The sequence below is a fragment of the Notechis scutatus genome, chromosome 10 (assembly GCF_049901735.1).
Source record: "Notechis scutatus isolate UNSWTSFEM ecotype Mainland chromosome 10, rNotScu1.2, whole genome shotgun sequence".
In the NCBI taxonomy this organism is placed as follows: Eukaryota; Metazoa; Chordata; class Lepidosauria; order Squamata; family Elapidae; genus Notechis; species Notechis scutatus.
In genome coordinates, this window is record NC_142018.1 from 14,557,169 (window position 1) to 14,572,123 (window position 14,955).

The 14,955-nt window shown below is 37.9% G+C and overlaps 1 protein-coding gene across 5 annotated transcripts in view; it reads right to left on the reverse strand.

Annotated features, from left to right (window-relative positions):
- Positions 1-14,955, reverse strand: part of DIAPH2 (diaphanous related formin 2) — a 285,202-nt gene that overhangs the window by 134,805 nt on the left and 135,442 nt on the right. For 4 of the 5 annotated variants that reach the window (XR_015750725.1, XR_015750726.1, XR_015750723.1 and 1 more), the window contains one exon: positions 1,911-2,436. Coding sequence is in view for 1 of the 5 variants with exons in the window: in XM_087972139.1 (XP_087828265.1) it covers positions 2,312-2,436 (125 nt within the window). In the remaining 4 variants the exon portion in view is untranslated. The remainder of the gene's footprint in view (positions 1-1,910; positions 2,437-14,955) is intronic. The other variant, XM_087972139.1, reaches the window with a different exon arrangement.

Genomic DNA, 14,955 nt, shown 5'->3' on the forward strand with positions numbered 1-14,955 from the left:
GGTGGGTGGGGGAATCAAATACTATGGTAAACTATGTTTGAGTTTCAGTGCCAAGGATAACAGATAATCAGAGTTGGAAGGGACCTTATAGGTCATCTAGTCCAACCCCCCGCCCAAGCGGGAGACTCTACACCATTTCTGACAGAGGGGAGTCCAATATCTTCTTGAAAGTCTCAAGTGATGACGCTCCCACAACTTCGGAGAGCAACTTGTTCCATTGGTTGATTGTTCTCACTGTCAGAAAGTTTCTCCTTATTTCTAGGTTAAATCTCTCCTTGTTCAGTTTCCATCCATTATTCCTTGTCTGGCCTTCAGGTGCTTTGGAAAATAGTTTGACCCACTCCTCTCTGTGGCAGCCCCTCAAATATTGGAAGACTGCTCTCCTGTCTCCCCTGGTCCTTCTCTTCACTAAACTACCCAGGACCAATTCCTGTAACCATTCTTCATATGTTTTAGTCTCCAGTCCCCTAAGAACTGGAACGTACTTGCATATTATAGTTACAGAATTAAATAGAAAGGATTCCGAATTGCCCCAGATGTCAGTGAAGAATCAATGAAATTAGAAATTACATCCTGGGAACCATTTCTTTCTATGATGCTCCATAACTTAAAGGAAGAAGAAGAAGCTAAAACTGATGCAGCTACTATAATCCTGAGAACAAAAGATAATAGTCAAATACGGGGAAATATATTTTGCAGAAGATAGGTTTGAGGCTCTCTTTATGGTTGTTGTTTTTTTTGTGTGTGTGGGGGGATGCATGCTCGTGTCTGTTAGTCATTACTTTTTATTCCAGAATGATAGGTAATCTGATACCTGCAATAGCTGCTAGCTGCTAATTAGCTGCTAATTAATTCAATCTATAATTATCTTCTTCAAACTGACTCTAAACTACAAACCTCGGGGCCTATTCGCTTTGTGTTTGTCTGCAACTTTCTGTGTTCTATCTTATTTTGGTTTCCTTTTTGCTTAATGAAAAATGCGGCAGAAACTGAAAAAGCTTCCCAACTCTTTGGCGTCATTACCTGGCCCAATAAAGATACTGTTTATATTCTCCTCTTTGTTAACTACATGCAGAAGTAAGAAAGAAAATAGATGCGAACATAGGATGCTCACCAATGGGCACCATTCTTGTAGTTTAGCACCTGGCAGTCAGTAATGGGTCCAAGAATGGATGTTATATTTAACTCTCAGGATAGATAGTTTATTAAAAGAATATATAAATCACAAACATGAATCTTTGTGTTGAGTAGAGTAATAGAGTAGAGTAATAGAGTAGACTAGAAAATAGAAAATAGAAAATAAAATAGAATAGAATAGAATAGAATAGAATAGAATAGAATAGAATAGAATAGAATAGAATAGAATAGAATAGAATAGAATAGAATAGTGGTCAAATGTGATTAGACACAAATAATTTATCTCTGGTGCAGAAGCTCTCAGTTAACATGCAAAGCACATCTAGCCATCCTAAACAATTTACTAAGTCTGCATTACTATTGCTATTACTATTCATCTTCTCATCCTTTTTTTCCACCCATTTCCTCCCACTTATGACTGCATGAATGTAACCTTGTTGCTTGTATCCTTATGGTTTTTTAAATTGACTGTTTACTAGTATAATTTGATTTGATCACTTATTATGTTTCCTAGTATGATTTGATTGCTTACTTGTACCTTTTGACTACCATTAAGTGTTATACCTATGATTCTTGACAAATGTATTTTTTTCTTTTTCTTTTTATGTATACTAAGAGTATTTACACCAAAACAAATTCCTTGTGTGTCCAATCACACTTGGCCAACAAAGAATTCTTTTCTATTCTATTTGGTATTGTCACCAAATCTGGCCATTACATCCCCCGCTCTCCAAATTAGACCATTTTTTTATGTTAAAGTTGAGGTTTCTTACCTTATTTCACAACCGACAAAGGACACAGAAGTTCTAGGCTTCGTCTGAAATGTCCACAAGTAGACAAATAAAGTTGCCCTTTTTGCTACTGTCCAGAAGACATTCTGCTACCCTAGTGAGGAAATGACTGAAATATCATGATTTTGATTAGGGCAAGGAATGAATCAAGGCAAACCTCAATTTATATGTTCAGTAGTCTAACTAAAATACTGTTTAGAAAAAGCAGATATTCCTTTGGAATTTCATATGAAGATACATCACACCTCTGGCTGACAACTTTCTGATCAAGCAGAGCATTCTCTCATTCAAAAGTTATTCCGTGTTATATTGCTTAAACATTGTAAGCAGGACATAATGCATATATTTGACTAGCAAAAAAGCAACAACACGCAAAAGGATATGATCATTTTTTCAAAAAATTTATCATGAGGATCTTCTATTTTGGGGAACTTCTTGATGTCATTTTCCAAACGCTGTATCTGGTGTCCCATGGAATCAAGATTGCTTTTAAGACTTTGAGCTGAAACTGAGAGGGAAAAAAAATGGTAATTCAGAAATCAGATCAGGACTTACGACTGGGGGAAGAAAAAAAGCTATGTCTGAAGTAATATTCGTGAAGGCAGTGAAGATAATTCCATTAATATGTGCCCTCATTTTTCTGAATTACGGCTCATAAAAGTTCTACTATTCATAAAATAAAGGGAAATATATAATATAATATATGAAATCATCATGCTTAATGTGAGAATGTCACTATTTTATTCTTCCATTAGTTCAAACTAATCTAATTCTATTCAAATTTATTGATAGAAATGCTAATATTTCATTCCTTTGAATCTAATTTGTAGATTAAACAGAAACCCAGTTTCAAAGAGATTCTATCTTAGCAATATATATAGTTGGTGATTTAAAGAAAATCTGCAGAATACATATTTTTATCTCTTTCTCTCTAGTCATGAAATGTAGTAGTCTGTAGAAACCTGTAACCGCTGTAACTTTTTACTGGTACTTCTAATTTAATGGCATAACACAAATTATTGATGTTCCAAATAGTGGAAAGCAAAGGCACAGGAACAGTGTAACATATCACCTTTTTAATTCATTTTTGTAATCAATTGCTAAGCAGCAGTTACATTGTTCAGATTAATATTAAAAGTCAATCAATTAGTATTATTGTATTCGCCGCAGAGTATCTTATCTTTTCCCTTAAATTACTCGGGGATAGCTTATTAGCTCTGCAGACTAATATTGTGAAGAGAAAAGAAAGTTGTTCAAAGGGATGGAAGGGGTTTTGTGTGTGTGTGTGTGTATTAAAATATATACCCTGCTTTTGAAATGAGCCTTAAGGTCTTTTGTAAATAGCAAGATGGTGTCAGTAATTTCTGAAACAAAGCAAAACAAACAAACAAACAAATCTGTAAGCGGAGTTTAGACAAAAGCATACCCCTTCTGCATTACAGATGAAAGAAACTCAGAGCATGGAAAGAAAAATTAGTGTTTTTTCCCCCCCAGTCATCATTTCTGAGTAGAACCGAGCAGGAAAAACAAAGTGATTGCTTACTTTGTGTGTTATAAATTTCACCCTGTGTTCATTTACATCCAAGGCCATTGTTTTAGCATATATAAAAGTAACAACAAAAGTGTGATAACAACAACCAAGTTATTTCCTCAGCAATACCTAGCCTCCTAGTGATTAATTCCAGATTGGCTGTAAAAGTGGAGATTATACTGTATATCGTGGACTCGTTTCATTTAACCTGGGATTGCATCTTGAGTTTTCCATTGCTAATACTAACAGAACAGAAGTCAATGGAGAAAGAAATGTATGAATGAAGTGGCACCTCCTATGAATCCAGTGAGAGAAGTATGATTCTGATGATGCCATCCACAAAACTGAAGATTCTGAAAGTTACGAGTGGTCCAAGCAAGGATCAAGCCATTGTAGACATACCATAATATGCCTCCCAGTAATCTAGCACACTGGTCGCCAACCAGTGGGCTAGGGACCACTGGTGGTCCGCAGATAAATGCCCCCCCCCAAAGCAATTAATCCAGGCTACACGGGAACACAAGGCTGCACCGCCCATATGGCCCACAGGAACACAAGGCTTGTGTCACTTGCATTGCGAACAACACAAGGTAGTGAGGGGAGGGGGGAAAGGACGGAGGGGAGGAACTTGCCACACTCGCCCCACATGCCTGGCCTGGCCACCGGGCTGCTTCTTTCTTCTGCTTTTGGCTGCATGCAAGGGAAAAGTCTTTCTTTCTCTCCCCCAAACTCCGTCAGAAATGAGTCTTTGGGACCCTGCAAGGCCTCCTGCTCCAAGAAGCTGCACCAGCAAAGACTCATTTCTGGTGGAGTTTGGGGGAGAGAAAGAAAGACTTCTGCTGCTTCTGCTGCTTTCCTTGCATGAAGCCAAAAGTCTCTCTCTCTCTCCCCTCCCCCTGAGAATGGAGCTGGAGACGGTATCCTGCGATCCCAAGTAAAGAACAATTGATCAGTAGGAAAACTGGGTGGGGAATTTTCCTGCAGACTTTTTTGGGGATTTTCCCAGGGTCTCTGGTCTCTGAGGTCCAAAAGGTTGGTGACCCCTGATCTAGAAAGTGAAAAAAATCTGCACGGACACTATGTTTATGGAGATTCTCAATCTTCCAGGGTACACAAGTGTTTTTTCTCCAAATACACAACAAACCCCTAATATAAAAACTGTGATAACAAGTTGTTGGAGGAACTATTTTGCACGTAACTCTACTGTCAAAAAAGCAGACAGAATGCGGAAGGCAAAATCCAGTACATGAATAGTCACACCGGTAACCAGAAATAGAAAATTCTTTTTTTCAAACTCCAGGATTATATCTGTGCTTGCCAAAAAAGCACACCAAGATTCATGAATGGATTTCCAAACACACAAACCCAAATTGCTTGAATGGACCATCCGTGGTGGATGATGATGGGGAAAGACAAGTTAAAGATTTCTGCCATCAAGTCATTTTCTTTTCATCGCGTCATAGAAGCACAAATAATTCAAAACCATCTTTTAAACAGATTATTACTCAGGGAGCAATTCATCGTGGCAAGTGTCTGGAATCCAGGAAAGGTCATAAGACTCATTTTGTTGTCGAGACAAGTAATTTGCTAGATTCTTAAACATTCGGGCTGTAAAAATTGCCTGTAGTGAAAAAAGAGGCAAAAGGAAGGACATTTTCTTTCCACAGATTGTCTCAGCAATGTCTCTTGTGTAAGTTCTTCATCACTTAACAACGGTAGCTCAAAAAGTCATAACAATGGGACAAAATTCACTTAAGAAATGTTTCACTGAACAACAGAAATTGTTGGGCTCAATTGTGGTGGTAAATTGAGGAAACCCACCCCAAAATAAAATGAAGCATGATGAAAGATCATGAATATGATGACGATGATACACAATATCACACAATACAATTATAACCACAATAACACATGGGCAAATGATACAAACTCAAGGTAAACCACTCCAAACTTGATTGCAGAAAATACGACTTCAACAACAGAGTGGTCAACACCTGGAATGCCCTATTCGACTCCGTTATAACAGCCTCAACCCTTCACAGTGTCAACCTCAAACTGTCTACTGTGGACTTCACCCCATTTCTAAGAGGTCCTTAAAGCGGGCGTGCATAAGAGCACCAGTGTGCCGACTGTCCCTCTCTTACTGTCCCTGTTGATCTGTATTTACTTCCTTTGTTTATGTTAATCTCCATACATATACTTGTTATCTTCTACATGTCTGACAAACAAATAAAATAAATATAAATACATAAAAATAATGATGATGACAGATGGACTATTAATGAGCGAACTGTTAAAGGTCCTTTCGTACAGAAGATTTAAAAGCTATTGAAGCTATGAATTATGTTGTGAAAAGGTCGAACGGCATCAAAACAATGAACTTCATATGGAAATATACCTCAGTCATTGTGACTCTGTAAGAAAAGCATTCCCAACATTTTCATCATCGTGATCATGTTTTCTTTTTCACAGAGGCTTCCTAAACCCTCCCAATGTTCTGTACAAAACAGGTAAGAGGAGAGGAAGAATACGGTGCATTTAATTTCCCTTCCATATATGTACTAATAAGAAAACACAAGTGGGGAAAAAAAAAACATGGTTTGCTTTGCAAACTTAAAAAAAAATAGACTGCTATTTATACCATATGCTAATGGATCCGTCTTTGAAAAGGAAGATTCAGGTCAGTGGTGGGATTCAAAAAAAAATACTGCCAGTTCTGTGGGCGTGGCTTGGTGGGTGTGGCTTGATAGTCATGGCAGGGGAAGGATACTGTAAAATCTCCATCCCTTCCCTATTTCTGGGTGAAGGTTACTGCAAAATCCCCATTCCCTCCCCACCCTACTAACCATCTTTCCAGCTCCGTTCTCCTGTGAAAGGCAACCAAAGAAGACCCAGCCGATCAGCTGGGACTCAATGGGAGTCAGAGAAGAGATGCTGGCAGGGCCGGTCAGAGGTGGGATTTGCCGTATCTCCGAACTACTCAAAATTTCTAATACTGGTTCTTCAGAACCTGTCAGAACCTGCTGAATACCACCTCTGGTTCAGGTTTCAAAACTGCGAACTATCAACAAAGAAACTTAGGGGACAAATCACAATGATCCACCACTGTATAATCAGCTTATATAGCTTTTAAGCTCCTGGTTTAATTCCATTGAGAGAAAGGTGAACATACCACAAGATTTATTATTTACCTTACAATTCTTCTATGGCTTTGGTTTTGCCTTCTGTATGGTTATAATCTATACCAGGGTTGTCCAATCTTGGCTTGCTGGGAAATTTTGGGAGTTGGTGTCCACAAGTCTTAAATTTGGACACCTCTGATCTATACATTCAATGTTGGCTTTGGGAGATTCATCAGAACAGGGTTCCTAAACACCATGGCTCTAATCACTAAAATGCTAAAGAAGAACATCACGACAGGCAACCATTCCTGTTTTATGGTATCTCTATGATTAAAATAATAATAACAAAATCCCTGAAGCAGTACGAAATGTAAAATAAAGAACTCCTATTTAAAGCCATCGTTCATTAATCCTGTCCTTGTCTTGTGAAAATTTTATCTTGCAGAAAAATCTTAGTTAGAGAAAGCGATTTCAGGCTGCTCTGTTCATTTACCTGGGCAGGAAAGATAGAACAATATTTTAATACAAGAGTATTTCACAACCAGTTTTGCCCAGGAAGGCATTAGGCTTCATCAGAATTTAACGAGACATTTAATCTCAGAAATAAATTAACCTGACATTGTAAGATCATGTTTAATGAGGCAAGAATGTAAAAAAAAAAAAAAGGGGGGGGGGGTATGCTATAATGGTAGTATAACCTATGAAAAATAAGTGTAAGACTCATCAATTGTTTACTTTTCTGTATGATACAGACTTTCAAAGTTCATAATTAAGGCAGTGAGTCAGCTAACGTTTCTTGTTCAGCTTTATTGCAGTAAAACAGATGATACATGGAGGTGATAATTACAAGTGTAAGTGTTCCATGAACATTTCATTTGTGAGCTATGAGCTGTTCAGATTCGGAAGTTAGTACCAAATCAGATATGGTATGCACAGCTCTTTTAAGCGCTTAAAGACAGATGGAAACAGAGAAAGTAGTCGGGATCATAACGATACTAATTTAAGGTCACCCAAAAATTAAAAAAAATAAAAAATCCTTCTCCCATGACCCCCCATTTCCATCCTGAAAATAAATCAATATAATGTAACTTCAGTAGAACCATCTGGATGAAAACAAGACTCTATCAAACACATCAGCCATAAACATTGGGCCTTGTAATTGGAAAGTTATCCAACAGTGATCAAGGTGGCATCCTACACAACTTCAGATATGAGCTGTGAAGGATGATAGCAATTTTGTCCCCAAATTTTAGAGAACAAGCGACATGTGCTACTGAGGGTTATATCAAGTCCTCCATCATCAGGCTACATCTGAACGACCTCAAACAACTGGAAAAAGCTTTCCTAGATAATTTGGAGAAAAAAGAAGAGAAGAAAAAAAAATGTCTTCAGTTCCATCCTTGTCAAAGAAGTGGCTTGATGATGAGGTTGAATGAATTTGAAGTGGATTTCTTCCACCTGCAATTCAAATTGTTTCACTGTCCTGAATTTACATATTAAATGCTGACCTGGTCAGGTTCTACAGTACAGGAGATGCTACTGAGACATGGTTCTATTGCCTGTCAAGAAAACGATCAAGTTGTTGTTGTTGGTGGTTTCTTTTCCCCTAGAGCCCATTGGAACCTGGCAGAATTCTGACTTTTATCAGGATATAAATTTGCTCATAAGAAAGTAAAAATAAAATCACCATCCTATATCACCATCTCTGGGCATTGTACAGTGGCCATTATAAACATTTATGTGCATGGCTAGTGTCTCTTTAAGAAGAACTATGTCCAGCTAATGGTGTTAGCCTTGGTGTTATCCAAGAACATTGTGACTGTTGTGTTTCTACTGTGTACTTTGTTTATGGTGGGAAACAGACTGAAATGAGACACCATTTTTATCTGAATGCTAGGTAAAACCTAATTCTGACCTACAATTCCCAACTCAACTGCAGTCTTCATTAGGCTATGGTATCTGGCCCTAATTTTTGAACTTCTTTGCTTCTTCTCCATTCCCCATTTTTTAATAATATCTGATCTTACGAAAAACTCTGGAGAACTGAAAATTTTTGCACATACCATTATATCATTAGGGACAGTCTAATTAAAGACCAGGACTATAAGTTATTCTTAACTCACAACAATATCAATCACAAATGCATTTCAGAATGGAAAGAACCAAAACCATCAGGCCAAAGATGGTAACAGGAACTAAGTGGCGTTATAAATTATTTTACTAAAAGAATTCTTTAAATTAGTCAAAGTTAAGAAAACACAAAAAGTCTTCCCTCTCTGACAGTACAAAGCTTTAAAACTTTATTAAGCTTTCAATTAGCTTAATAAAGTGAGGCATGGATTAATAATCAAAAAGTAGGCCAACTTCTTAATTTAACTACGTCCTGAAAGTGAGTGTAAGCACCAAAGACATTATAGCATTTAAACATATGCCCTGGTAAGGAAAAAGTAATAATATAATTAGGAGAGCTGGTAGTATACAATAATAAGGTTGATATGCATTGGAGATATTTTATTGCTTTGCAGAAGGAAGTGTACATAGTATGAATATATATCCTGTAAGCAGAACATTCTGTAATAAAAGGAACAGCCACAAGAACAAAGCACACTAATAAAATTTTCACTGCATTACAACAGCAGAACCGAAGGTGGGATTGCAACCACCATCTCAGGAGTGACCAAATCACCTAAGAAGCCAATCTAGGCCTTTCTGTGTCTTATTAAGCTTCAGACTATCACCTGCACACTATCGATCTACTTGCTTGCCTATCTGCTTGAAAACTCACACATTTAATTATAAACGACAACGTATAAATGAGCCTGTTTGTATCAACAGAAGAGAATAATAAGACCAAAAATAATTTGTCTTATTTTGCCTTCATAGCCACTTCAATTATGGAAATGGAGAACAGTGAGAAACTAGAGATAGTGTTCTGACCCAGTTCCTCAAACAAGACGAACGCTCTGACGTGGACTCAAAATAATCTTTTATTAGGAGCCTCGGCAAAAAGTTTCTCTTGCAGGCTAACAAGTCCATCCGGTCAGAAGATGAATAGCTGTCTGCCACACCTATTCATCTCCGCCCCCTGCCTTTTATCCCCAGAGCTAGGGTGGGGCTTCGCTAGCAGCGGTGGCTCTTCCTTCCCGAGGATCAGCCCACGGATTTCCACTGCTCTCCTCTCTTCTGCCTTCTGCGCATCTGCATATCAGGCACTGGACCCAGCTGTTCCTCCTCTTCCGCATCAGCCACTTTCAGGCTGGGGGCTGTTGACTCTCCATCTGAGGACTGACAGAAAGCCCAGGCCCGCGTCTCTCTCTCTCTCTCTCTCTCTCTCTCTCTCTCTCTCTCTCTCTCTCTCTCTCTCTCCCTCCCTCCCTCCCTCCCTCCCTCTCCCTCTCTCTGCCTGCTCCATTCCCTCTTCCCCCTCAGAGCTCTTTGGTTGCCCTGATGCTGACCCTGACTCACATGCCTCCTTCTCCTCCTCTTCCTCCTCTTCTGCATCTGACAGATCATAACTCATAGTCATTCCTCACTTGTTTCTATGACTACTAGGTGAATGATTGAAAACAACTTTCGGTAAATGCTAGTTATCTATAGATTTGTTTAAAAGAAATACATTCATTTACAAACTTATTTCCTTCACACTTTCATCAACAATTAACTTTTAAAATAGAGGTGTGCATGAAGAATTCACAACGTGGAAGGGTGAAGACTTGAAAACTTTCATAATTAGCTCTCCTCTATACCAACAAAGAAGGTGGCAAGCTTTGAGATAATATGTTATCCCTTTAAACTGATCTAGTGCACTGTTGGCACACAATCTTTTATCTCTCATTCATACCTGCCAGGATAAACAATCCCTTGATAAATCAGAAACAAACTGTCTATATGATAGCTAATGGCACCAGACCAGCATGAACCTTTCTTTGATGGATGACAACATTGAGTGTTCCAAGTACTGTAGGATGGTGTGTGGATGATGACCAAATGACTCCTTCACATATTTTACATTGCATTGAGGTCTTCTGCCACAAACTACAGACTTTCTAGAACACCTGATTTCCAGTGAAAGATTATTTCCAGTTTGGCTGGCGCTAATGCCTTCCTTGTCAAACGCTTAAAATGAACTTTCCAGAACAAGCCTGGAGCAACTGGCTGCTCTAATGATAATTGCAGGCTGTTCAATCCAATTCAACAGACTGGTGGGAAATACAACACACAGCACTAAATTCCATAGCTGTAGCATTTTAATCCCAGGATGTTAATTAGCAGCTACTTTAGACAATGCAGTAAACTGCAGTCACCTGACTGTCAATCTCATCACATTAACCCTCTGGCTTGCTTAGCATATGAAAATGGTTAAGCCAATGGTTTATTAATCAGGAGATGTGAATGGAGCCCTATTGGAAACTTTTAAAAAGGTGATAGGCATAATCACCGTAACACAGCTGTCTTCCACACGGGGTAGTTTTGAGGCTGATAAATATGCAAAGGTGTTTTGGAATTTGAACGTGTTTTTTTTTTTTTTTTGCATCTCTGAAAAACAAGGCAATGAAAATGTGGTAGACATATGAATCAGAACTAGTGTGGGTACATAAGGTAGAAATATATATGTGTGTATTTATATATCCATTCTTGGTTTTTAACAACTTTTTTTATTAAAATTATTCCCGAGTATTAAGTTGATCTGAAATAATATATTTTATAATCCAGCAATCCACCTTTCTTCTGCCAAGAGGGGTGAATTCTGTCTTGTAGAGGTATACAAAGTTTGAATGGATGCTTCGGTATGAAGGAAGGACGCTGGGTTTTCTTTCAACTTAACTGAGCCATTGTGCACAGATAGGTGTCTAAAAATATGTGCGTGTATGTTCTAGAGAAGCAAAAATGGCACTTCCAACTAATCAGTTCAGGAAGACCTCACCAGGAAAACTGTAACCAATTTTGGTCACCATACTACGAAAAAGGTGTTGAGACTTTGGAAAAAGTTCAGAAAAGAGCAACTAAGTTGATCAAAGGCCTGGAAACTAAATCATAAGAAGAACAGCTGCAGGTTTTGGGTTTGGTGAGTCTAGAGAAAAGAAGTGCTAGGGGACATGAGAGCAGTTTTTCCGTATTTGAGAGGCTGCCATAAAGAAGAGGGGGTCAAATTATTCTCCAAAGCACCAGAGGGCAGGACAAGAAACAATGGTTGGAAATTAATCACTGGAATTAAGGAGAAACAGTGAGGACAATTAATTAGTGGAATAGCTTGCCTGCAGAAATTGTGGGTGCTCCATCACAGGAGGTTTTGAAGAAGAGACTGGACAGTTGCTTGTCTGAGATGATATAGGTTCTCCTGCTTGAGCAGGGAGCTGGACTAGAAGACCTCTAAGGTCCTCCCAGCATTATTCTATTCTTCTTAGCTAAGAACTAATCAATCAAAGGGGATCAAACCAGTCAAATCTAAAGGAAATCAAACCTGACTGTCCTTTGGAAGGACAGATAATGAAGCTGAAGCTCAAATAGTTTGGACACCACATGAGAAAAGACTCATTGGAAAAGTCCCTGATGTTGGGAAAGATGGAAGGCAAAAGGAGAAGATGAGATGGTTAGACTCTGTCCTTGACATAATGGACATGAGTTTGGACATACTCAGAGAGACAATGGAGGACAGGGGAACCTGGCATGCTATGGTCCATGGGGGTCGCAAAGAGTCGACATGACTTAGCAACTGAACAGGTCACTTTGCAGAGGTTTCATCGGGATTAAAAAGTACAGAAAAATCAGTACTGGATTTTATGCTAAGAGTAAAACAGAATTAAAACTATTTTCTTAATCTCAAGAGATATTAGTCTATTTTTCATAAAGTTTTCCCCTATAGTTTAAATTCTATATTTTATTGCTTCAGCATGATAAATAATATAAATGATTTAAATTTAAAATATGGGAGGGGAGGGGAATCCCAAAACTGAAACACTTAATAATGAGAGTAAAACATTCAATGCTTTTGCCAAGTTTCTGCCCCGCACCATGGATGGTATAATAGGCAGTATGACACTACATGAATCATTGATTCAATGTCTCCATCTGATCGGTGGCGCAGTGGTTAGAGTGCAGTACTGCAGGCTACTTCTGCTGACTGCCAGCTGCCTACAATTTGGCAGTTCGAATCTCACCAGTCTCAAGGTTGACTCAGCCTTCCATCCTTCTGAGGTGGGTAAAATGAGGACCCAGATTGTTGGGGGCAATAGGCTGACTCTGTAAACTGCTTAAGAGAGGGCTGTAAAGTGGTATATTAGTCTAAGTGCTATTGCTATCATAAACATGTGGTTATTATATGGGAAAATAATATTTTTGCTTATAATTTGTAAAACAGGTAGAGTACCCATTCAAACAAGGAATCTTGAAAGACAAATATATAACAAGAGAGTCACTGAATCTTTGCTTCAACGTGAAAGAAAAAACTGCAAGACTTAATTTTGCTCTATATGCTTAATCTAGGATGAAAGTTCATTAAAATATAAAAAGGAATATCTTTCTTTATTTTTTCCTCTCTAATCACAGTTTGTGTGGCACACTAATGTGACTCTCCTATGTTCTCTAAAAGACAGAAGGTGACAAGCAAGAAGACATTAACACAAATGATATGAAACCAATTTATTAACACCTGAATGTCAGTGTTTCTGAATTAGAAGAAGAGGAAGGTCAAGTAAAGCACAGAATAAAGGGCATTTCACATACCCACACTAAAAGTGAGTTAATAAGGAATAAGCACGTCATCTAACTAGCAAAGTGACTTTTTAAACATCTTCAAGCAAAATGGGATTCACAGTTCACAAATGTGATTTGCTGCTTTGCAATGGAATTGGCAGCGGAAGCATTTATCTTATCCAACGTTCAGAAAACTTTTTTTCTGGGAGGGGGAGAATTAGAAGAAAAAAATATTATTAATCAACAAAGCAACGAACTCAACAAACTTCCCAATTTCATGTCTTGCTTTGTCCTAAGTATTATTCATATTCTGATATTTTTCTTCTAATTTTAATCTGTCTGCAGACCTCTAAAGGATGTTATCTCTTTTAATGACATTTAGATTCAAAAAAGTACTTTATTGCAGGGAAAAAGTATAAAAATACAAGAACATATTCAGGCCAGCGGCAATATTTTGGATGAATTTCAGGGTGCCTGTTTATTCCCAAATGTATTTATAGTCATCGTAAAATTAGAAGGGATTTGAAGATAACTCTCCATCTATGAGGAAAGGAAAAGGAAGCCTTTGCCCCTTAAGGAAAAAAAAGCAAAGTTCTTTCCTTTCGTTGATTCAAATTTCCCGGCTGGGAGATTTTACTGCAAAATCATTTGGTCAGCTGCATTGGGAGCCAGAATCAGTTTATTAATAGGAAGACAAATAAGAATAAATTCTACAGCGTTCCTGAGATTAATCTAATCTAGTGAGTAGGAAGACCCCTTTCTTATACCCTTCAGATCCTTTGATTTTGTAAGTGTGAATCCTTGAAGTCTTTTTATTTCTGTTTGTGTGATGAGTTCCTGTCTCTTTAGATTGGGATCTCTTCCTAGGATCTTGGTAGGAGCTATTGTTTTATAGTCCAATCTCTGTTTTTCCCCTGATCCTTTGTAGCTATCAGTTTGCACCTGGTTGCAATTTCCTGTTTGGTAAATCTTTTCACAAGTTTTTATAGCTTGCCATCTATTTGATTTCTATGGGAAAGGATCTTAGCTAATGTGTGTCCCATGCAAAGATGGGGGCTAATGGATCTGACCCTGCTTGTGTTTTCACCTCTCCTTTCTTTTAGGGGAATTTTCCTTCCCCTTCTAATGTTTTAAGATTTCTTTTCCTAGAAGAGAGGGGAATCATAACTTCCAACATCTATATGACTTTGCTATTATGGTTGGACAATGTTTATAGGTCCCATTAAATTATGTTGAAGAATTGTTTCACTATTTATAAGCGGTCTTCAAAGCCATTCCAACAAATTACAATAGTCTTATTCTAGAGATTACCAAAGTTAAAATGATTAAGATTTACCTTAGGAGCCTGTAATTAACCCCATTAGTATAAGGGGTGTAATTAACTGTAATGAGTAAAACTGAAGTTAATAAAACAAACACAGTTAATGCATTATGAAACTCTTGTAAATCCTCCTTTCCCTGCCTCCCACAGCATCTCAATTCATTCACACTGTTCAATTAAAAAGAAAAAGAAGAAAAAAGCTAGAACACAGTAATCAAAACCAGGACATCTTTCTGCATTTCAGAGGCAAATAAAAAGCAAAGAAACTACACGCCGAATTAAAAACAATGCAGAGAATATGTCAAGCGGTGAGAATAGAAAATAACTTATTTCACTATGATAAATCATCTTACAATTAAG